Consider the following 25,815-nt stretch of genomic DNA (forward strand, 5'->3'; position numbering starts at 1 on the left):
TTAACACCCAGTGCTCCATGCAACACATGCCCTCCTTAATACTCATTACGGGCTAACCCATCTCCCCACCCCCCTCTTCTCTGAAACCCTCAATTGTTTCCCAGAGTCTATAGTCTCTCATGGTTCATCTCCCCCTCTGATTTTCCCCCATCCATTTTCCCTTCTTTCCCCTAATGTCCTCCGTGCTATTCCTTATGTTCCACCTATGAGTGAAACCATATGATAATTGTCTTTCTCTGCTTGACTTATTTCACTTAGCATAATCCCCTTCAGTTCCATCCATGTTGATGCAAATGGTGGGTATTCATTCTTTCTGATGGCTGAGTAATATTTCATTGTATATATGAACAACATCTTCTTTATCCATTCATCTGTTGAAGGACATCTTGGCTCCTTCCACAGTTTGGCTATTGTGGACATTGCTGCTATGAACACTGGGGTGCATGTGGCCCTTCTCTTCACTACATCTGTATCTTTGGGGTAAATACTCAGTAATGCAACTGCTGGGTCATAGGGTAGCTCTATTTTTAACTTTTTGAGGAACCTCCATACTGTTTTCCAAAGTGGCTGCACCAACTTGCATTCCCACCAACAGTGTAAGAGGGATCCCCTTTCTCCACATCCTCTCCAACATTTGTTGTTTCCTGCCTTGTTAGTTTTTGCCATTCTAACTGGTGTAAGGTGGTATCTCAATGTGGTTTTGATTTGAATTTTGATTGGATTTTCCTGATAGCTAATGATGTTGAACATTTTTTCACATCTGTTAGCCACTCGTATGTCTTCTTTGGAGAAGTGTCTGTTCATGTCTTCTGCCCATTTTTTGACTTGATTATTTGTTTTTTGAGTGTTGAGTTTGAGAAGTTCTTCAAAGATCTTTGATACCTGCCCTTTATCTGTAATGTCATTTGCAAATATCTTCTCCCGTTCCATGGGTTGCCTAGTTAAGAAATATTTTTAGAGCAGATTTTTGTTGCAGCTAACAGATAGCCATCCACGACTGTCTGGAGGATCTTCCTGGACAAAGGACTGCGTACTGTACAGTATACAGTCTCTGGTAGAGATGAGGGATCTATTCACAAGCAAACTGTGGCTTAAGCCCTGGCGTGTTGTTTCTGAGCTTCCAGATAGACGTTCACCCTTCCTTCACCTTCTAAGCACAGGACAACAAAATCTTCCCACAGCTAGGTTCTCGTGCTGCTTTGACACTAACTAATGGGTGAACTTGGGCAGGTTACTTATTTTCTCAAAGCCTCAGTTCCTTAGCTTTAAAATGGAGATAATGAAAATACCAACCCCCCTGGTATGTTGTTTGTGGGAGTCAGTAGAAACAGTTTCTGTGAAAGTGCTTTTTCTTATAGAATACAAGTGTTTTCAGGAAATCAACACTTCTTAGTTGTGGTCTTCTCTTCTAATAGCAAGAAGATTCCTTCCAACTGAGCATCTGGTTTCGTGGCCACTGAGCATTGTACCAGCTCAGTGCAAGAGCAGGGGCACACACCTACCATGTTTGCAGGCCCCGTGGCTAGCGATGGGAGCCAACATCACTGCCCACTCACTATTTGAAGGCTCATTCTTCTAAGTGCTTTCGTGTACTGGCTCATCCCCAAACACCTTAATCCCCAAACACCATGAACTAGATGCTATTATTACCCCATTTTACAGATGTGGGAACTGAGGCCCAGAGAGATTATGGCTTGCTGAGATTACATGGTGAGTAGAGGGACAGGAATTCAAACCAGAAGGTCAGCTCCACTTTATCACTGGGATCACTGCATTCCAGGCCCCGAGGTGCAGAAGCTTGCAGAGCACTGGCCAGCTCTGGGTTTTCAAGGCAAAGCCAATTCAAACTGGTGACTCTATGGATTGGGCAGTGGGTACCTATCCCATCCTGTCCTAGGCCAGTGTCTCAAAACATCAAGGAAAAACTAAGTGCTCATGGCTTTAGCCCACACTGGGATCATCTGAATTTAGTAACTGGTACACAATATTTGCTGTGTGCAAGACCTAAATGGGTTTGACCATTTCTGCCATCTTGAGAGGATAGGTGGGAGTCTCATATATATGTAACCCACCAATGGCCACATTTCCAAGCTACTTGGAACCCCCAGTGCAGACTAGCTCACTACCTCCACAGCTGCCCATCTAGTCTGGGCAAGTTTGTCCTTATATTGAGCCCAGATCATTTGCTGCATAACTAACTGGTCTTTGTGTGTACTGTTCTGCCACCAATTGACTAACAAGTATTTGCCCAGCTCTTATTTCCCCAATGCCTTTCTCTCTAAGCTACCTACCCTGAGATCTGTTCACTCTTCCTTCCATGACTAAGGAAGTTTCTCAAATTCCTCACCATCCTGGCTTCTCTCCTCTGGACAAACACAGATGTAGCATGTTAAGTGGTCACTGGACAACCACCTCCCTTTAGCTGGGCACTATACTTCTATAAATAGAGAGGGAAGTAGCGCTCACCGTAGCAGTGTCCTTATCCCACTTGGGACAATTACTGACCATGCAGTAAACCCCCTAGGACTCCTTCACATATTCTATTCTGTTCTTCCCTGCGCATTAAGACATGAGCTCAGGCCTGATCATCTCTGCTGAATTTTGACCCAAAAGGTTTCTGATCCATTTCCCAGGCTAGTAGGAACCCCTCACATCCCCATTTTGTCAGCCAGTGGGTAACTCCTCCTCCCAGCTTTATGTCATCTGCCATTTGAGTTCACTCAGGTCATGGATCAAATGCAAAACAGGCAGAAGAGAAGACTCAGTCTTTTGATTCACAAGTAGACTGCAACATACAGCTCAACACCAATTCTCTGTTATTAATTTAATAATAGTAAAACGCCAGTTGGAAATATACCTAAAATGTATTATCTTCCATTTACTATTTCCAGATTTCTATATGCCATGACCCAAAGTCCTAGGAATACAGACGCCAAAACTAGAAGAAAAGGGGCACTTGTCGGGGCGGGGGGTGGTATAATGGAGCCACCATCTGATGAGCAGATACTGTGTGCCAGGTACTGTGCTCAGTACTTTACAACTCTACTCTCCATTACTTTTCCCAATGGGAAAATATTATAAGGGGACACTGAGACTTGAAGATACATCAATTTCCTAGGGTCACACAGCTAATAAGTGTCAGAACTGGCATTCAACCAAGTCTTACTCCAAAGCCCATGATTTTAACATAGTATGATGTGCTCATAAGGAAGGGAACTCTGATCTCATAAGTGTCCTAAACTGATGGTGTCTAAAAGTGTTTTATTTGGTGGGCATAGTCTGACTTTCCTTCTGTTTTACTGCCCCTATTTAAGTGAAAGTGCCTGTAGGCAGGAGAAGTACCCTTCCTGACAGCCACAGACCTCACCACTCCCTATTATTTCCACCTATACATTTCTTTGACCTTCTTGGCCCCAAGACATTGAGTTTGCAACCCCTGTGGTCTAGGCCAAATCTCAGTAGCCGACACTGAGGTGTGGAGACTGGAAGTAGCCTACATCAGTCACAGAACTAATTGGGCCGGACGTCTTCCCATACAACTTTAACTTCTGCTCCATCATTCTACATCCACTGCATTTTGCTTTGATCCTTTTTGTTGTCCTGTGAAATTATGTTTATTTCCTCTAAAAAGTAAACTGGATTTTGACCAGGATTGACATTTTCCCGCTTAGCAACAACAGGAATGGGGGGATGGGGTTTCAGTATGAAATAGCATAGGATACATAAAATTCAACATATTTGGAATTTCTAATGTGTCATAATTTAACAAAATGAGACTCCTACTTTACCCATTTCCTTGTTGGAGGAAATGGCTCTTTTCAAATAGCACGCCCTTACACAATGCTACCAAGGGCTATTAATGCTGTCAATATTTTAGTTATTTGAAACCCATATGATTAGTTCAATGTGTTTGAAATGCAGGCTAATTCCAGAAAATGGCACCCTTTTCCAAATCAAGAATGAGTTGATAGACAAATGCAGCCCAGAGCCCAGTCTTTTCTCTGTCCCATCAGACTGCACAGGACATTTCCATGGCAGTAGAATCTGGAACACAGCCAACAGTGACTCGCAGTGCCGGCTGACTGTAGGTCACAGTCTCTCTAACGCTCAGGTCTGATCATGGTGTTGCTTTCCAATAGCCTCCCATGGCTACCACGTCCATACAGGAAAAGTCCCTTAGCACAGAGCCAGGAGGTCCAGGAGCCTGGCGTCATGGGCATCCACCACCTAGCAACCGTGTTAACTCTGTCACTCGACTTCTACAAGTTTCAAGTCCTCATCAGCAGAGTGGCAATACTGATACCCACCTTGCAGGGTTATTATAAAGATTAAGTGATAAAATACAGAGTTTCTGGCAACTAGTAGCAGTAGTTCTACCATTCAGCAAGTGTTTCCCATGGTGTAGTGTACGTTTTGCTCACCACTCACCATGCTAAGGACTCATTCATTTAATCTTCACAATAATGCCACGAGGACAACATTATTACCCCCATACTACAGCAAAGAAAGTGAAGGCTCACAGAGGCTTCATTTCCCATGGCTGTGTGACTGCTAAGTGGCGGAGCTGAGATCTGATGAAATTCTAGTGTCTCCAGAGCCTGAACTCTGCCTCACATAGCAGGTGTTCACATTAAGACTGGAGTCTCGTGATGATGATGATGATGATGATGATGATGATGGATGGTAACCCAATAAAGTTCAATTCTCTTAGCATGGTGTTCAGCGCCCTTCATGGTATGGCTTTGGCCGGACTTTGCAGCCCCACGCACTGCCGATCCACATGGTCTATCCTAGCCCAGCTGAACTACTCAGTCCCCAAATGGACATCGTCACGTGTGACTGTCTCTGTGGATGAGCCTCTCCTCTTCCCTCCCTCCTCTACCTGATCTGGCATGGGCATGTCTTTCCTTTAAAGCCTGGTTCCAGTGTCCCCAGCTCTCTGTGGCTTTCCCTCCCCTCTGTCCCCAAGGCCCAGTGGGCAAACCTCTGTTCTAGCCATGAGTGTGGTCTTACTGTCTTCTACACTCCTAGGCACTCTCAACTCAGTCTGTGACTTCCTGTGACATTCGTCTCTGAATCCCCAGTGGCATCTAGAAGATGCTGAGTAAAATTATTCACAGGTGCACATGTGTCACACTGGTGGCTCCAACACAGTGTGAGTCCCACCTCTGCTAAACTGGATCTGGCTTCCCGCCCTCTGAGTTACGGTTGTCATGAGCACAAGCAAATACCCCGCTGCTAGGAACTGAATAAAGGCCGCAATCCTGATGAAAGCAGAGTGATGCCAGGGACCAGAGAGGACAGGTCAGAGTTCCAGCCCACAGCCACATCCCTACAGAAAGACCCTTGTGGCTGCTGAGCGTGCTAGAAAGGGAAAATGTCTTCTTTCCAATTAGTTTTGTTCTGAGGCCAACTTAGCTTCCAGAGAACTGAGCTGGACTCCATTTCTGCCTCATGCTTAGGACAGCAACATTCACAGTTCAATTCCCACAGTCCAATTTTAATACCAGTGATGACACAGCTGGTTTATCTTTCCAGAGCAGCTCATGGTGCTAGCATTTTGGAAGGGGGAAAGACACCTTTTGGTTATGAGCAAAACAAATTTCATGTGGCCATAATTAGAAATAAATCAGACCACCCATATACGTAGTTATTTAAGTCGTCACTCCTGAAATGACGTCTGTACCTTGGAAAGCCATCAATTTCTCATCCGCCAGGAAGGAAGAGCATCCACCAGGTAGGAAGGTGGCTAAGAGCGTTATGCTGGGAACCATCAAGCCAACCAACAGGGAGATGAGGGGAACTCACATTCCATCTTCTTACTAACACTGCCATCTACTGAACCTTCCCACGCCAAAGATGCGGTCCTGCAGTCCTTTTCATTCTAGCATTTTCCTGTGTGGTCTCGTTTCTCATTTGATTTATTGTTCTATTGATCGCTATGAGGTTTCCCACCCCCCCTTTCAGAAATTAATTACTGTAATTATTCAACTTTTAATAGCTGCTGATTTGGCATCTGCGGAAAATATTCGAGAAAATGCACTACTACATTTCATTTGCATTTTGAGAGACAGTGAGGGAGAATTAGACTTTTCCTAAATTACTTATTGTGACCTGAATACCAAATGGAATTCTCATTTGCATACTTAATGTGTCCAATTACCATCACAGAGGAGTCGAGTTCCACTCCATACACTAATGTGACAACTCCGAGTGTATCTGAAACTCAGGTTCAGCCATGCAGTTTCCATTCACTAGCAGTGGAGAGACAGGCCACCCTCTGCTCTACATCACTTCATCGGTCATCACTGCAGTGAAGTTTAGCACGACATACCCATCAGCAACCATTTGGCTGCTAAGGCCACCTAAACCACTGGCTTCGTTGTTCTCATTCCAAGTACACTGCATGGCTGGAAATACAGCAAAGGAAACCAGACATCCTTACAATGAGGCTACTGCACCTGGAAAAATGTACTATGCCAAGAATTCATGACCTTATATTCTGCAAAAGCTGCAAAGGCGAGAGACCTATTCATCAAACACACCTTGATTTGGGGCCCAGGAGTGAGTTCCAGACCTCCCCTCATCAGCTCCATGACCGTAAGAAGCTACACAACTTTCTTGAGCCTCAAGCACCTGCAGTGTGGGGAGATTCTAGTGTGCTGGGATGAGCTGTGACGAATATGGATGAAACAACATGCCTGGCACAGAAGTAGCCCTAAGGGTGGATTAGTGTCCAAAGTGCTCTGGGCAGACCCTGTCTTGAATGTCAAGGTAAGGAAAGTCAAGTCCCAGACTTGAGACAACTAAATGACTAGAAGATATGTAAAGAACTAGAAGACACTTTATTTCGGGGTCAAATATGTTTATGTACCAGCTGATGCTAAAGGCCAGTAGGTACTAGTCTTAAAAGATGACCCCCGACAATTCCCTCTGTCCTATACACACACGTAACCCCTCACAACAGTAGCGGAGGCATATGGCCCTTCCCACTAAGTCTAAGCTGAACCTGTGACTCACTTTGACCAACAGACCAATGCTGTGGAAGCAACAGCTTGTTCAAGGCCTAAGCCTTTGGAAGGCCTGGCAGCTTCGGCTTTTCTGTCTTTGGGAGCCCTAAGCTACTGTGTGGCTTGTGGGAGAATTCACTTGGAGGGACACAGATGGAGGCCACCCACGCCACGGGCACCATAAGAAAGAATGACATAGTTTAACCGGGCAGCATTTTGTTACACAGAAACAGGTAACTAATAAAACGATCGAGCCCATATTATTCCAGCTATTGCTTTTCTGTAAATGTTGAGAAATGTAAGTGCGTTCCATTTCACTATGAGATGTGTCTCTATTCGTTGGTTTGATCATCACTTCATCATCACCTTCCAGCAAAGGAACAGGAACCAGAAAAAAGATTCTAGTTACAAAGGGATGTTGAGACATGGAACCAGGTCAGTCCTTTTTTGCAATGTATGAAGCATTACAGAATTTCCTTGGTGAAAACAGTCCCCTTCCTTACACACGAAGGCTTTTGCTGCCCCGCTCCACTTCTCTCACTGATTTTGGTGGGCTTGCAATATTTTCTAGGTCATTGTCATTTTCAGGCTGTGATTAATAACACCACTAGTGTTCATTTCCCCTTAGAACCTATCACTTCCTTTTTAAATCCTGGACAGAACACAGCTGGACCTGCAACCCCGGCCCCTCATTCTTCCTATGGAAGCCACTGCTGTGCAGGGGAAGGACCAGGAGATCTGCCACCAGGTAGGACCACATTTAACACCGGGTCCACCAACTGGGAATCCTTCAAAGTCATTTACATTCTCTGAGCCTCTGTTTCCCCGCTGGTTAAAACAAATAATACTCCTGAGAAAACTGCTAGGAGGGCAAACCACGAAAGGGTCCAGCGCCACACCTGGTTGCTCAGTTCAATTCATTTCCTTTCATCTGCACTCATCGGAGCGTGCACTCTCCAGGTTTTCCTCAACAAGGACTGTCTTGTTTTGTTACTCAATCCTTTCACCCTACAATGGAGCCCTTCGTTCTGCCAGGACAAGAACTTGGGGGTTGTCTTTGAGTCTCCCTCTTCCTATTCTCTGGACTCATTCATCTCCAGGTCCTGAGATTCTGTCTCTCCTCTCTCTTTGCACTTGCCCAGACACCACTGTATCTGAGCTACCTTCAATGTGGTACCACAGACATGGCTTCCTAACTGCTGCCCCCATTCCCAGGCCATTCCCCATGCAACAAACAGAGACAAAAACCTGATAGAGTCATCCTCTACTCACTTGAGAGGCTTCTTGCTGCCCTTGGGACAAAACTCCATACTTAAACAGGGCTCCAGCCTTCCTGTGCCTGCCCCATATGGCACATTTCCCACTCTCCCCCTTTGCTCCCACCCCAGCCGCCTGCAGCAGGCTCCTTCCTGCCTGGTTAATTGCTACTCATCTTTCCGGGCCCTGCTTAAATGTCACCATCTAGGAGATGGCTTCCCTGACCTCCACCCCTTCCTCTAAATTAGATTTAATCAGGTCTTCCCCCACCTCCATTCCCATTATTCTTTCTCAGCATCCTGTTTTCCCCCTTATAATCACTTGTCACAATTTGTAATTGTATATTCATTTGTGAGCTTATTTATTTAGTCTGTCTGCACCGGCACCATCTCTTGGTCCCCATGATGGACACAAGATGCACGGACAGTGTCCATCTTGTTAGCCCAGCGTGTCCTGTACAGAGCACCGAGCCACGATCACAGCCAGCACCTGCAGGATCAATGACTAGATGGGGGGGGGGGCAAAGGACTTCTGGCCCCACCAATGCCCACTGCTGTCCTTAGAACCCAGGGCGTGCCTCATGAAGGTTGAATCATTTCAGCTAGTTTTTGTTTGGTGGTTGTTTTTAGAAGGTCACTTCCCCAGCAGAAATGACCTATTTCAAGTGGCCTTGGAAGGAAGGATGGCAGAACTCAGTCAAGGGTCCCAGACGTTCTAGTCTCCCCAGCAGAAGGTGCTTTGCAAGGGTGGTCTGCTAACGCAAGGTACTGAGGGCAAAGGCAAAGAAGAAGTCTGGCCAGAAGGAGCTTAAATGATCAGTCACGTGAAAAAGATAAATATGTGTGTTCATCAGCAAGTACCTGGGGGTGGTTTGCGTGGTACAACCGAGGCAGCAGTCTCACCATGACGCATAGGACCCCGGGGTGTGTGATCACAGTGTCCCCTTCATCCGCCCTGCAGAGAGAGGGAAAGCGGGATATCAGATCTGAGTTTTCTGGTCTCTTCTGCTTTTCATAAACCTTTCTGAATCTTTCTCAGACAGGCCATAATACACATCCTCAGTCTACCACTTATTATCTGTATAACTTGAAGTAATTAATCTGAGCCTAATTTCCCCCAACTGTACAGTGGAACTCACAACACCATACTTCTCTCAAAGAGATAGAATAATGCTTTTGGGCCCTGGGACACAGTGGCTGTCTCATAGTTGATATTCAACACAAGTTAGTTGCCTGGTCTTCTCCCCTTCCCTCCAGACATAGAGGAGATGGAGAAGCTCTCATTTTATGTTAAGCACATACACATACGGGCTTCTGGATCCCTTCAAGATGGTGTAAGCACACTCTACTCTGCCCTACCCACTGAATGTGACTCAAAACTCCCATAGAGCACATAAGCAGCTCTCTGATGACTCTGAAAAGTAAGTGGTAGCAGAGAAGGAAACCAAACCCAAAGCACCATGCAACTGGCATTGAATTTCCTAGGGTGTCCCCCTCCAGAATTCCTTGGTATGTGCTCACGGGGGATCTGAAAACAGAAATGTGCGCCACGTGCAGACAAGGACAGAGCACCAAGAAAACATCTCTGTTTCTGGCCTGAGGAACAGGAAAGAAGCCTCCTGAAGATCACAGAGCATGGATGAGAACCCCTGAGATTTTCTTTGTTGGGTTCCTTCATTCTTTCTGAGCCAGACTCCAGGTAACCTCATAGCGGTAGCAGCAGCCAGGCAGGTGTCTGAATATCTGGGAGAAGACAAGCCTTCTCTCTAACCAGAAGAACTACGGTTCCAAGAGTGTAGGCAAAATCTCCATTGTTCTTGTCTCTCTTTTTCCTTTTCTGGCTTGTCACCAGAAACAGATGCAGTGGTAGGAAATACATGGCAAAGCAGGGAAACTAAAGCCTCGGCTTCATGGACAGAGGAGAAGGAAGAGGCCCCTGGGAGCCATAAAGTGTTGGGGAGATGATGAAGAGGAGGAAGCTTAAGAAAGTTAGACTATGTATTAGCCTCTGGGCTCAATTCTGAGCTCTGTGTGTGGATCTGACCCTAAATCACATTCCAGAGGCTTTGAGAACTGAACTCAAGGGTAAAGCATCACCCAAGACTGACTACTTCATGAAGCAAAGAGAGAATAGATCAAATCTCACTGCCAAGTCGGTGAAACCAAACTAATACTGGAAACATGGTCCACAGAAGGTGGGTAAGAACTTGCAGACTGAACCTAACCTGGTCGATTGCCTGCTAAAACAAGATAATCAACATTCTCCAGACGTTAAAAAAAAGCCAGAGTTCCTCACATTCAAAATGTCCAGGGCACAATCTGAAATTACTTAGCATAGAACAAATCTGGGAAATCTCAATATCTCACCCAGAAAAAGATAATCGACAGATGCCAAGCCTGAGGTGACCCAGATGTTGGAACTATCAGACAAAAACTTTATTTTTTTTAATCAGACAAAAACTTTAAATCAGCTGTTTGACCACACTCTAAGGAGTAAGGGTGACTATGACTGAAATGAATGAAAAACTAGGAAGTCTCAGTAAAGAAATAGGAGTAATAAAAAAGAACCAAGTGGAAAGTTAAGAACTGAAAATACAATAACAAATTTAAACATCTCACCAAATGAGAACAATAAAAGAAAGATAAGAGAGAGTCCATGAATTTAAGGATAGATCAGTAGAAATTGCCCAATCTGAACAACAAAAAGGAAAAAGATTTTTTTTTTAAGATTTTATTTATCTATTCAACAGAGATAGAGACAGCCAGCGAGAGAGGGAACACAAGCAGGGGGAGTGGGAGAGGGAGAAGCAGGCTCATAGCGGAGGAGCCTGATGTGGGGCTCGATCCCATAACGCCGGGATCACGCCCTGAGCCGAAGGCAGACGCTTAACCGCTGTGCCACCCAGGCGCCCCAAAAGATTTTTTTTAAAATGTAAGAAATCCTCAAGCTCACGTGTAACGATACTAAAAGATCTAATATCCCATTGTAGGAGTTCCAGAAGAAGAGAAGGAGTGTCGTGTGGGGGGAAAAAAAAAGTTCAGGAAGCTTTTAGCCATTATTTCTTTAAATTTTAAATTTGGTGCATACAGAACCTTAAAAATTCAAGAAGCTTAGCAAAACCCAAACAAAAGCAACAAAGCAATGTCTGCCCCGGCACATCATAGTCAAACTGCTAAACTCTAACGACAATGGGAAAAATCTTGAAAGAAGCAGCCAGAGAAAAACAACACATTACATACAGGGGAAGAACAATTTGAACGACTGTGGATTTTCTCATGAGAAATCAGAAGGTATAGGCACAACAATTTTAAAGTGCTGAAAAGAAATATACATAATTTCATGTCCAGCAAAACTATCTTTCAGAAATAAGGACAAAATAAATAGATTCCCAGATGAAGGAAAACAAAGAGAATTTCTTGTCATGATTTTCTCTAAAATACTGAAAGGAGTTTTTCTGCTGGAAGGGAAACAATAACAGAAAGAAACTTGGTATTTCAGGAATGAAGAAAGACCAAGAGAAATGGTAAATATTTGGGTAAACATAATAGAAGACTATATCGTTTGTTAAGTTCTTAAAATATGTATTGATGGTTGAAAGCAAAATATTATTAGATACAACATGTATGACAATTACAACAAAAATAGCAGAGAATAAAGGGATCTGCATAGAGGTAAACTTCCTGTATTCCATTTGATACTTAACAGTAGAATGTTAAGTATGTACACTCTAATCCTTAGAACGAGCGCTGAAAAAACTAGACAAAAAGAGAGTCAAAAATTCAATAGATAAATTCAAACTGAATACTAAAATCTATTCAAATAATCCACAAAAAGGTAGGGAAAGAGAAACAGAGGAACAAAGAAGGGGGAACAAAGAGAAAACAAAAAATAAAATGGAAGACCTAAGTCCAAACACATCAGAAATTACATTAAGTAAAAACTGCCTACATATACCATTTTTTTTTTAAGATTTTATTTATTCATCTGACAGAGACAGAGACAGCCAGCGAGAGAGGGAACACAAGCGGGGGGGGAGTGGGAGAGGAAGAAGCAGGCTCATAGCAGAGGAGCCTGATGTGGGGCTTGATCCCGGAACGCCGGGATCACGCCCTGAGCTGAAGGCAGACGCTTAACCGCTGTGCCACCCAGGCGCCCCTACATATACCATTTAATAGACACATAGCGTCAGAATGGAGAAAAATAAAAAACCAAACTATATGCCGTCTGCAAGAAACCCACTTAATATAATGATATTAGATAGGTTAAAAGTAAAAAAGAATTTAAACCATGCTAACAGTAATGAAAAGAAAGCTGGTATGGCTCTACTAATCTTAGAGAAAGCAGACTTCAGAGCAAGGAAATTACCAGGAATGTTAAAAAAAAAAAATGTTATTTGCATCATCATTAAAGGAGGCATACATCCAAAATGTGTAGGCACTTCACAACAGAGCATCAAAATTTATAAACAAAAACTGGTAGAAGTGAAAGGACAAATGGACAAATTCACAATTATAGCTGGAGATTCAACAGTCTTCGCCCAGTGATTGATAGGAAAAGTAGACAGAAAATAATCAAAGGTATAGAACCGAGCAACACCATCAGCCAACTGACGTGATCTCACTCAACAACTTCAGAACACACTTCACGTTCTGTGGGAATTTGTCACAATAGACTGTAGGTCATAAAATAAACCTTAAAACATATCAAATAAGTAAAATCATACAAAGTATGTTCTCTGATCATAACAGAATTAAATTAAAAATGAATAATAGAAAGATAACTGAAAAATCTCCATGTTCGTGGGAGTTAAAAATCATATTTCTTATTTTTTTTTAAGATTTTTTTATTTATTTATTTGACAGATAGAGACAGCCAGTGAGAGAGGGAACACAGGCAGGGGGAGTGGGAGAGGAAGAAGCAGGCTTCCAGCAGAGGAGCCTGATGCGGGGCTTGATCCCATAACACCAGGATCACGCCCTGGGCCAAAGGCAGATGTTTAACCGCCGTGCCACCCAGGCGCCCCTAAAAAACATATTTCTTATTAATTGTGATAAAATACAAATAACCTAAAACTTGCTGTCTTAACCATTTTCTAGTGTACGGTTCAGTAGTATCTAGTACATTCGTATTGTAAACGACACATTTCTAAATAGCCTATGGGTCCAAGAGAAAGTTTCAAGGAAAATTTTAAGATATTTTGAACTCAAATAAAAAGGACATATATCAGAAAAATATGTGAGATGGTCCTAAAGCAGGGCATAGAGGAAAATGTGTAGGATGAAACGCTTACATTACAAAAGACGAAAGTTCTCCAATTAAAAATCTATAGCCTGCTTCTTAAGACACTATATTTTACACTTGATCTTAGCCAAAAGGCTGAGCAGTGATGACACTATTTAAAAATAAATAAATGAATAAACTCAAAATAAGCAGCAAATAATAATAATAATAAAGATAACAAAAATCAATGAAATTAAAAACTGAAAAACAACAGAAAAAATAAAGTAAAAATTTAGTTCCTTGAAAACATTTTAAAAATTGAAAAACCACTAGCTAAACTATCAAAAAAGGGAAAAGACACAAAATATCAATATGAGTAATGAAAGAGAGAATATCCTTACATACCCCCCAGACATTAAAGAGATAATATGAAAATGCAACAAATAACTCTGTGCACACAGATTTGACAATTTAAGTGAAATGGACCAATTCATTCAAAGCCACAAACTACCAAAAGTCAAGCAAGAAGAAATAAATAAGCAAAATAGTTTGTGGCTATTACAAACACTGATTATGTTGTTAGAGGCCTTCCCACAAAGAAAACTCCAGGCCCAGACTTTTACATTGGTGAATTCTACATTTAAAAGATAAATAACACCGATTCTATACAATTTCTTTCAAAAAATAGAAAAGAACACTTCCCAATGCATTTCACGAAGCCAAAATTACCCTGGTAGCAAAAGCAGACAAAGCCATTACAGAAACTACCTGCCAACATCTCTTCCAAATAGAGGTGCAAGAATCCTAAAAAAGACTATTTAAAAATCAAATATAATTATGTATAAAACAAATAAGGCACTATGACCAACCGGACTTATCCTACAAATGCCACACTGTTTCACTATCAAAAATCAATGTGACAAACACCATATGACTTCACTCATATGTGGAATTTTTTAAATTATTTATTTATTTGACAGAGAGAGAGAGAGGGAGAGAGAACAAGCACGGGAAGCAGGAGAGGGAGAAGCTGACTCCCCACTGAGCAGGGAGCCCGACGCGGGCTTGATCCCAGGACCCTGGGATCATGACCTGAGTGAAGGCAGACGCTTAACTGACTGAACCACCCAAGTGCCCCGATATGTGGAATTTAAGAAACAAAACAGATGAACATAGGGGAAGGGAAGGAAAAATGAAGATAAAAGAGAGAGGCAAACCATAAGAGACCCTTAACTCTAGGAAACAAAACAAGGGTTGCAGGAGGGCAGAGGGTGGGGGGATGGGGTAACTGGGTGGTGGGCATTAAGGAGGGCACTTGATGTACTGAGCCCTGGGTGTTACATGCAACTGATGAATCACTGAAGCCTACCCCTGAAACTAATAATAGACTATATGTTAACTAACTTGAATTTAAATAAAAATAAATAAATCCATGTAATCCATCATATTAATAAACTAAAGAAGGAAAAAAAAACATGATCATACACAGAAAAAAAGCATTTGAAAAATCCAACATTTGTTCTTGATAAAAATTATCAGTAAACTAGAAATAGAAGGAATCATCCATAACCTAATAATGGGAAGGAGGAGGAGGAGGAGAGGGAGGAGGAGGAGGGGGAGGGGGACGAGGGGAGGGGAACGAGGGGGAGGGGAGGAGGGGGAGGAGGAAGAGAGGGAGGAGGAGAAGAAGAAGAAGAGGAGGAGAAAAAAAAAACATAGCTGATGTTTGATGGCAAAAGACTGAAGGCTTTCTCCCTATGACTAAGAACAAAGCAAGGGTATCTGCTTTCCACACTCCTATTCAACACCATGTTGGAACAAAAGATTGGAAAAACCTCACTATTCACGGACAACATGATTGTCTACATAGAAAATCCCAAGCAGTATCTAAAAAAATACTCCTAGAACTAACAAGTGAACTTAGCAAGGTCTCAGGATACACAGTTACATGTAAAAACTAGACATATTCCTATATACTAGAAGTAAACAATTGGAAAACAAAACTTCAAAAATGTTATTTAAAATAATGCTTGAAAAATGATTAAACACTTAGGTATAAATCTTTTTTTAAAAAATTGTGCTGGCTCTGTATTCTAATGACCACAGAACTTGATTTTAAAAAAAGAAAAAAAGAAAGAACGAAAGAAAGAATGACCAATATAAAAGGAAAAACATACAAAATTTGTGGTTTGTAAAATGTAATAGAATTGTCTCAATTCTCCCTAAATTCATCTATAGATTTAATGAATTCTAATCAAGATCCCAACATTTTTTGTAAATGCAAGCAAGCCGATCATTATATATTTTTTTAAAGATTTTATTTACTTATTTGACAGAGAGACAGCGAGAGAGGGAACACAAGCAGGGGGAGTGGGAGAGGAAGAAGCAGGCTCCCCGCTGAGCAGGGAGTCCAATGCAGGACTCGATCCCAGAACCCTGGGATCATGACCTGAGCAAAAGGCAGACGCTTACGGGCTGAGCCACCCGGGCGCCCATGATCATTATATTTACATATACTAGAACAACCAGGGGCAAAAGAGCTAAAATAATCAAAGCAATTTTAAAAAGGGTGAATATATTTGGAGGACTCACATTTGCTGGTTTTATGACTTATTACAAAGCTACAGTGATCAAGACAGTATTCGTGAAGGGCTAGACACACAGATCAATGGAACAGAATAGAGTCCAGAAAAAGACCTACATAAATAAGGCCAATTGATTTTTCACAAAGGTACAAAGATAATTCAATGGAGAAGGATAATATTTTCTACAAATGGCATAGGAGGAATTAGATATCCAAACGCAAAAAAAAATGATCTTGACTTTAACTTCACACCCTGTAGTAAAAGAAATTCAAAATGGATCACAGACCTATAAAACTTTTAAAAGAAAACACAGGACAAAATCTTGGTGACCCAGAGCTAGGCAGAGCTCTCACACGATACCAAAAGCCCAACAAAAGAAAACATTAATAAATTGTACTTCATCAAAATTAAAGATTTTCATTCTATGAAAATCTCTTTAAAGATGAAAAGACAAGCTACAGATGGAGAAAATCCTGGCATCCGTACAATGGAGTACCTGCATAAAAATGCATGAACAACTCATGCAAAGAACCGGATGGATCTCAAAGGCCTTATGCTGAATGGAAAAGTCTGGCCTCAAAAGATTACACATGGTATACCTGCATTTACATGGTATTCTGGAAAAGACAAAACTGTATGTCAGTGATTGCCAGGGGTTAGGGGTAGAGAAAGGATTTCACTATCAAGCGGCAACATTCAGGAATTATTTGAGGTGATGGGACTGTTCTGTGTCCTGACTGTGGTCACATGGCATGAAATTAAATGAATGAAAACCCATAGAACTTCACAGCAATAAAGGGACTTTTACTGTGTATAAATTCTCAAATTAATAATAACAATAAAAACAAACACACAAAACCCCCACAAATCTGATCCCAATTACAAACAACTGATCTTCAAACATCATGCCCATTGCGCTATCCTTACAGCCCATGGTCAGGTTGTCCTTGGCACCATCAGCCAAGGATGGCTAATCTGCCAGGAGTGAAATGATTGGTGTTAATTTATTCAATTCAACTGAACAAATATTTATTGACCTAACAATTTGCCAGGCACTTTAGATACATCTATAAATTAAACAAACTGAAGCCCATACCCAGGATGTGAGAGGAGGAGTGGATAATCATAATAAATATGTAAATTATAAATAATAAAAGTTCTTATTGTGTAATACATACTACATATTATAATATAGTATAATATATTAATATATTATCATGAATAAGTTAATTATATATTATGTGTCATTGAGAGAAAAAATTCGAGCAGAGAAAGAATGAAGAGTGTTAGGGTGGAGGAGGGAAGCAATTTGCAATTTTAATTCGGGTGGCAGAGTCAGCCTCCTTGAGAAGGTGACAACTGGACAGACTTGAAAGAGGGAGGCAAATATCTGTGGGAAAAGCATTTCAAATAACCGGAACAGCCAATGCAAAAGGCCCTAAGGTGGGAGTATGTCCAGCATGTTCAGGGAACAGCAAGGAAGCCTATATTACTACCTTGATACCAAAGCTAAACAAAGAAAAAAGAAAACTACAGACAATATCCCTAATGAATATACACACAAAAATCCTCAACAACATACTAGCAAACCAAATCTAACAGCATATTTAAAGAATTATACACTATGATTAAGTGGGGTTTATCCCAGGAATGCAAGAATGTGAGTGATTCAACATAAGAAAATCAATGTAATACACTATTAGTAGACAAAGGGAAAAGAAATAAAGGATTGCTCAATTGATGCAGAAAAAGCATTTGATAATATCCAACACCTTTTCATGATAAAAATACTCAGAAAACTAGGAATCAACAGGAACTTCCTCAACATGATAAAGGACATTTATGAAAAGACCACAGCTAACATACTCAATGATATAAGCTAGTCCTCAAATTCATATGGACTTGCAAGGGACTCTAAATAGCCAAAACCATATTTAAAAAGAACAAAGCTGGACTACTCCCACTTCTTGAGTTCAAAACTTACTACAATACTATGGTAATCAAAACAGTGTGGTACTCGCTTGAGGACAGACACACAGTCCAATGGAATAGAATTGACAGTCCTCAACAAGGATGCTAAGACCATTCAGTGGGGGAAAGAATAGAATCATCAACACAAGGTGCTGAGAGAAGTGCGTAGCCACATGCAAAAGAATGAAGTTGAACCCTGGCCTCACACCATATAATGGATCAATGAACTAAACATAAGAGCTAAAACCATAAAACTTTTAGGGGAAAACACAGAGGTAAATCCTCATGACTTAGGATTTGGCAATGGATTCTTACATGTGACACCAAAAGCATGAGCTACTAAAGAAAAAATACATAAAGTAGATTTCATCAAAATAAAAAGCTTTTATGCATCAAAGGACATTATTAAAAGTGTGAAAGAACAGGAATGGGAGAAAATATTTGCAAATCATGTATCTGATAAGTGTCTATTATTCATAATATACAAAGAAATTATACACCTAAACAACACAAAGAGAAACAATTCAATTTAAAAATGAGCAAAGGACTTGAATAGATATTTCCCCAAAGAAGATACAGAAATGGCCAGCAAGCCCATGAAGATACTCAACATCATTAGCCATCAGAGAAATGCAAATCAAAACCACAACGACATTCTACTTCCCACTCACTAGGATGGCTATAATTTTTTTAATGGAAAATAAATATTGGTGAGCATCTGAAGAAATTGGAATCCTCATACATTGCTGGTAAATATAAAATTTGTTCAGCTAACATGGAGGACTGTTTGGTGGCTCCTCAAAACATTGAACGTAGAATTATCATTTGATCCAGCAATTCCACTCCTATATATTTACACAAAAGAACTGCAAATACTCAAATACATTTACATACATGTTCGCAGCAGCACTATTTACAATAACCAAAAGGTGGAAACAAGCCAAATGTCCATCAGCAGATGAATAGATAACCAAATTGTGGTGTATGCGTACAATGGGATGATATTCACACATAACAAAGGAATAAAATACTCATTTATGTTACAATAGGAATAAACTTTGAAAAACTCATCTATGTTACAATAGGAATAAACTTTGAAAATATGTTAAGTGAAAAGAAACCAGACACAAAAGACTACGTATTGTATGATTCTACTCATATGAAATATCCAGAAGAGGGAAATCCAAAGAGACAGAAAAATTGATGTTTGCACAGGGGTTGGCTGAAGGAATGAGAATATATATATAGGGTTTTCCTTTTAGAATAATGAAAATATTTTGAAACTAGACAGAGGTGGTGTTTGCACAACATCATGAATGTACTAAATGCCACCAAGTTGTGTGCTTTTAAATTGTTAATTTCATGTTATGTCAATTTCACTTGAAGAAAAAAAAGTTAGATGTTTAAAAAACATTTTTAAGGAAAAGACACCCAGTACCTGGGGCAGAAGTTCTTAAAGTTTAATGTGCTTAAAAATAATGAGAGGAACTTAAAAAAAAAAACAAAAACCAGATCCATAAACTCCAACCCCAGTGATTGTGATTCAGGAAATCTGGTTTATGAGACTGTATTTTAGCACTTTCACAACTGATTCTGATGCGGGCAGCTGGGCTATAGGCCATACTTGGAGAAGCATTGCTCTGAGGTGTGGATCCCAAGAGCAGGAATGAGGGTAGGGGTTCTGAATGCCAAGGAGGGCGGACAGTGATATCCCACATGACCTAGTGTTCCTGGATGGCTTGTATCTTGCAAAAGACCTGTGAGTGTAACTGAAAGTTATAATCCAGAAGTTATAATCCAAAATCATATACATGATTATCTGTATCTCTCAAGGCCCAGAGGTGAGGACAGGGGAGGAGGGACGCTTGGTCAAGTTTTACAAAGTAAGAGTGATGTCATTGCCTTTGAAAAACCCAGAGGCCTGCAGGGATTTCAGAACCAGTGGAACCACATCACATTGCATCACACAGAGCCCGAGCTTGGCTATCCCCATCCCCTGGCCCAGTGACCACAGCAGCAGCACGTCGTCAATGATGGTGCTCACATCTGATCCGGGGATTTTTCCTGCTTAGCTGTGGAAGTCAGACTATCCCTCATCCAGACGATATCCAAATTCTCAGGCAGGTTAAGCTACTCTATCTCTTCTTACTATGGCCAGTGGATTCCTGACTAATTCATTAGAAAATTAAAAGGCATACGATCTCATTTTGGCCGTCTGCACAGGCTACTGCACACAGCCGCCACCTTCTCCCAAACCAGATCTTCCACCAGGGCTTCCCTGTCAGGGCCTGCACCAGCCACTCCTCCCCCAGGCTCACCCCATTGGTTACCAGGGCCAGGACATTATGTCCTAAAAACAGGTCTCAAAAGGTTCTCCTGCCAGCAGCCTGCTGTCTGGATGCCGGCCATTACCATAGCTGGGGGGGTAGACCCCAGCTCCTGCCTTCCTCCCCCTCCTCGTTGTCATTTCTATCCATCTCTCCCCCTCCACACTCACACACACACACACACACACACACACACATAACCACACTCACACACACACACTCACTCACACTCTTGCATTCACACACAGTCTCACACATACACACACACCAGAGTGGCCTCTGCAACATGTCTGCCCACTCCCCAAGGAATAACACCCCCCCTTCCTGCCAGCCCTGGGGCCATTCGTGCCTGGACCCCCTTCTAGGCTCAGGTCTCAGCACCACCCTCAAGTGTGTGGCTCTGTCTCTGTAATCCCTACCAAGGCCCTGAGCTTTCTTCCCTCAGCAGGGCTGATTTGGGGTCTTTCAGGCCTGGGAATGCCCTCTCCAAGCCCTCCCGATCCAAGCCCCTGTCTCTCTCATCGTAGCTTAGCTCAGGGATCCCCTCTCCCAGGAAGGCCCCACGGAACTCCTCTCCCAGGCTGTGTCAGGTGCACTGCTCTGTTCCCCCTTAATCTCTGGGGCTGCCCTGGACGGCATCCACCGCACAGGGGTAATGATCCACTCACACTTCTGATTCTCCCACACCCAGGTGTAGGGCTGGGGCAGCAGTCATTTGTCCCTTCCCCCAAGTACTCACCGGTGCCTGGCCCCGAGTGCCTTGCACCAGTGTGGGCATTCCCTGAGTGCTTACTGAAGTTCTGGACTCGCGTTCTCCAGACTCCATGTCTGCCAGGGAGGGAGCCAGAGAGGTGCAGGCAGGAGCTGCATTCTGGAGGAGAAGCCGTGCCACCACTGTCCAGGAGATATGTTAGGGACGCGCTAGGGCAGCCATCCTGCCGCAGTGGGCAGCTTGGCTCGGCACCAGGCTGCACGGCAGGCAGCTCTAACAGTCAGCTCTCCTGATCTCAAAAGCCACGACAAGAGGGGCGCCTGGGTGGTTCAGTCGGTTAAGCGTCTGCCTTCAGCTCAGGTCATGATCCTAAGGTCCTGGGGTCGAGTCCAGCATCCGACTCCCTGCTCAGCGGGGAGTGTGCTTCTCCCTCTGCCCCTCCCCCCGCTCATGCACTCCCTCTCTCTCTCAAATAAAAAAATAAAATCTTAAAAAAAAAAAAAAAGACACGACAAGAAACCGTAGTCCTCCCTTATCTGCAGGGATGCCAGAAACCCCAGAGAGTACCAAGCCCTGTATACCCTGTTTTCTTCCCTATGCATACATACCTATGATAAAGTTTAATTGTAAATTCGGCACAGTAAGAGATTAATAGCAACTAACAATAAATAGAAAAACTCTAACAATATGCCGCAATCAAAGTTACGTGGATGCGGTCCCTGTGTCTCCAAATATCTTCTCGGACCGTACTCACCGTTCTTGTGGCGACGGGAGCGGATAAAATACCCAGAGAGGAGAGGGAGGGACGTGCCGGACGCAGGCACGGACGCTGCGTTAGGCTGCTATTGGCCTGCTGACGATTCGTCAGGAGGAAGAGCACCTGCTTCCAGACCGTGTTGGCGGCCAGAAGCGAAACTGCCGAAAACGAAACTTCAGATGGGGTCGCCGCGGACTGGCGCATTGCGGTTTAAGAGGAAGCTCCCTGCAAAGCCACAGGTCCACAGAAGGGAGGACAGGCTTTGCGCAGACGCTTCGGGCTCAGCTGGGTTCTCACACTTGAGATGCACACCCAACATCCCACGTACTCACATGCACGTGCACACGCACAAGTACCCACACATGTCTGCATGCGCCCGCACACACCACGCGCGCGTGCACACATTCAATCCCTGGCCATCCAGAGGAGCATGGAAAAGCAGGCCCAGCCTGAATGGCAGATGTGACAGAGCAAGACCCCTTTGGGGGGTGACCGCTCAGGGGAGTCACCAGGGAAAAAGCCAGGCCACCCTCCAAGGCCACCTAAGACCCAGATCCAAGACTGCCCCCAGGCATTGAATGTCAGAGAATAGGTTGCTGATGTCAAGGAGGACTGAGTGGGGGGCTAGCATCAGAGGGACACCCTCCAAAATGCCTCCATCCCAGGGCCCACAAGCCTCAGCCAGAGCTGCAAAAAGTCAGGCCCTAATGCAGCCTGGTGTGCGGAGCTTCTGACTCCAGCAAACCCCTAGACTGTCCCAGAGCTGTGGGTATGTAGCAATGTCTGAGCCACAGCTACTGTGAGAAAGGCAAAAGGTTCGTATACTTCAGCTTTACAGTTTACCAGCACTCTCGCTGGGTCTCTGGAATTGACAGCATATATTGTATATGTCCAGAAAGTAAAATCTTTCTGGGTTTTGAACATGATGATATTTACTGAGTGACTACTAGATCCGACCCCAGATGAACAGCAGCAGAGGACTGCAAAGGACAGTTTAGGGCTCTGGTCTGCAGAGCACCCGCTGTAACCGTGTCTTTGCCGGGCGCACACCGCGTTCCTGTTGCATTACAGCCACGACTTGGCTTCAAATTCCAAGTCATTGATATTGTTCCTGTTGCTGATATAATGAACGAAGGTCAGCCCACGAGGCCCAGGAGGGGCCAGGAGAGGTCAAATGCTAGGGCAGGAACCAAGTCCTCTGACAGCCAACAGACTTGGAGCACTCCTGGTTTTGAAGAGGGACCTCTCCGGTCCCAGTCGTACAGAGTGGCCTTTCTAGAACACAAAGCCCATCATTCCACAGCCCTGCCCAAAGGCTTCCATGGCTCCACATCACCTGTAGGACAAAACTAAGATGGCCTCATGTGGTGAGCTTGCAAGGCCTGCCATGGCCTGACTCACTCCTCACTCCACCTTCACCTCCAGACCCTCACTGTGGATTGGCTGGCCAAGAAGGCTGTTACCCATCTCAGGTAGCAGGACCTGGTAGATACCAGAGAAGGTCCCCATATGGTTATCACGACTGTAGCCACCATTTATTAAACTCCGTTAAACGACATTTGTGTGGGGGGGTTGGGGGGCAGTGTGAGTGTGGGGTGTGTGCCTGCGTGTGTGTGTGTGTGTGTGTGTGTGTGTGTAAAGGTCTATGGGGGGATGTGGTGTAGGGGTGTTCTGTATGGGGGGTGTGTGTGTGTGTGTGTGTGTGGTATGGGTGTGCTGTGTGCGGGGGTGTACGTCTCATAGAGATTATCTATTCTGTATTTTGGACATTGCATATGCATTTGGGCAAATCCATAATATATAACTTCCACTTTGTGAACAATGATACTTAAATCATAGTTGCTGTATGAATTAAACCAACCAAGGCTTATGGAGAGCAGAGCACAGCAACCGGCACACAAGTCCTTGGGAGACAGCATCCTTGATCGCAATGACTAGAACCATTCTCCTCTCCAGCCCTCACCTCACAACGGCCTTCAAAGTGGATACTTTTGTTACCACTGCCTTCAAACCAGGAAATCGAAGCTCAGGGAGATAAAGCAATAGGCCCAAAGAACATGGCTACTAAGGCATAGAGCATTTGGCCTGAGTCCAAGGCCCACAGCCCCTGCCCTTCCTCCCTGGAGCGCAAGTCCCACTTTGCACAGACAGGGCTGAGCCAAGGCACTTGTCAAGAAGATGCCAAGTGTTCACGGTGTTCACCATGTCCCCCATTCCCAGCCCACTGCCCTGCCTTTATCCCCCTGATTCTCTCATGAGAGGCTAGGGTTTCACTTATTCTCTAACCATTAGGAAAGGTCCAGGGTGATGTATTAGTTTTAATGAGGAAAAAATTGCTCTATTTTTGAAATCTGACTCTTACACATTTAAAAATTACTCATTGTGAAACCAAGATGACATCTGACACAGGATTACTCTGTAAAGAATTCGGGCTGATGCCATCTATAGGTTAGAGACCAGCTTTAAACTATTTAAGCTATTGTGTCAGAACATTTGGAAAATCATCACCATTAATGTGGCAGTTTCCAGAAGATGCAGGAAGAACACACAGACACACACACACACACAGACACACACACACACACACACACACACAGGTTTTGGAAATAGACCTGGGATCAGAATCTGGTTCTATTGCTTACTTACTAAATGTGTGACTTTGGCGATGCTCCTTATCCTTTCTTAGCCTTGGTTTCTTTATTAGTGAAGTTCTAGGATTGGGAAGGAGTTAAATGAATAGAAGTGTTTAGTGCTTAGCCCCCAGAGACATTTGAAAAATGACTATTGCTTCTCATCACTCAATACCACTTACTCGTGTCTTCTGGTGCTGACAACGACTTCCCTGCCCTCTAAGAGCTGGTAGAAAAAGGCTCAATGCTGAGATACCTAGTTTACCTGCGTGCTCTCCAGGTGGCCAGGGTAGAGGCCTCCTCCCCCAGAAGAGAGAGACCAGGGAGCCTCAGAAAGGGAATTGTCCCCAAGACAAAGCAAGAAGAGAAGGGCCTGGAATCTGGTCAAGGCCTGGCTCACAAAGTGCAGCTGTGGTACCAGTGCAGTGAGCAATGTCCCAATCTTGAGAAAGAAGAACAAAGCAGGAGGCATCCCGCTCCCTGATTTTACAAAGGCAGAGTAATCAAAATAGGATGGCGTTGGCATAAGATACATAGATTAATGAAACAGAATAGAGAGACCATATCAACCCACATATATGTGGTCAATTAATTTACGACAAAGGAGCCAATACTATACAGTGAGGAAAGGACCGAATTGCAATGAATAGTGTTGAGAAAAAACTAGACAGCCACATGCGGAAGGATGAAACTGGACCATTGCCTTACACCATATACAAAAATTAACCCAAAATGGATTAAAGACTTGATGTAAACATAAGACCTGAAACCATAAAGCTCCTGGAAAAAAACATAAGCTCCTCGACATTGATCTTGGCAACGATTTTATGGATTTGACACAAAAAGCAAAAACAACAAAAGCAAAAATAAACCAGTAGAACTACATCAAATTAAGAACCTTCTGTACAGCAGAGGACACCGTCTGACATGAAAAGGCGCCTACAGAATGGGAGAAGACATTTGCAAATGGAATAAATGATAAAGGGTCAATACCCAAAATATATAAAGAGCTTATACAACTCGATACCAAAAAAAAAATCCAATCAAAAATGGGCAGAACGGGGCACCTGGCTGGCTCAGTTGTTTAAGCGTCTGCCTCCGGCTCAGGTCATGATCCCAGGGTCCTGGGATGGAGTCCCGCATCGAGCTCCCTGCTCAGCGGGGAGCCTGCTTCTCCTCCCTCTGCCTTCCACTCCCCCTGCTTGTGCGCTCTCTCTGTGTCAAATAAATAAATAAAATCTTTTTTAAAAAATGGGCAGAACATCTGAAGAGACATCTTTCCAAAGAAGATACATAGGTGATGAAAAGGTGCTCTTCATCATTAATCATCAAGGAAATGCAAATCA

The 25,815-nt window shown here is 43.3% G+C and overlaps 1 protein-coding gene across 5 annotated transcripts in view; it reads right to left on the reverse strand.

Annotated features, from left to right (window-relative positions):
* Positions 1-25,815, reverse strand: part of WDFY4 (WDFY family member 4) — a 280,511-nt gene that overhangs the window by 199,137 nt on the left and 55,559 nt on the right. For all 5 annotated transcript variants that reach the window (XM_057308810.1, XM_057308808.1, XM_057308809.1 and 2 more), the window contains one exon: positions 9,128-9,221. In XM_057308810.1, coding sequence (XP_057164793.1) covers positions 9,128-9,221 — 94 coding nt within the window. The remainder of the gene's footprint in view (positions 1-9,127; positions 9,222-25,815) is intronic.

Source organism: Ursus arctos, unplaced genomic scaffold, assembly GCF_023065955.2.
Source record: "Ursus arctos isolate Adak ecotype North America unplaced genomic scaffold, UrsArc2.0 scaffold_7, whole genome shotgun sequence".
Lineage (NCBI taxonomy): Eukaryota > Metazoa > Chordata > Mammalia > Carnivora > Ursidae > Ursus > Ursus arctos.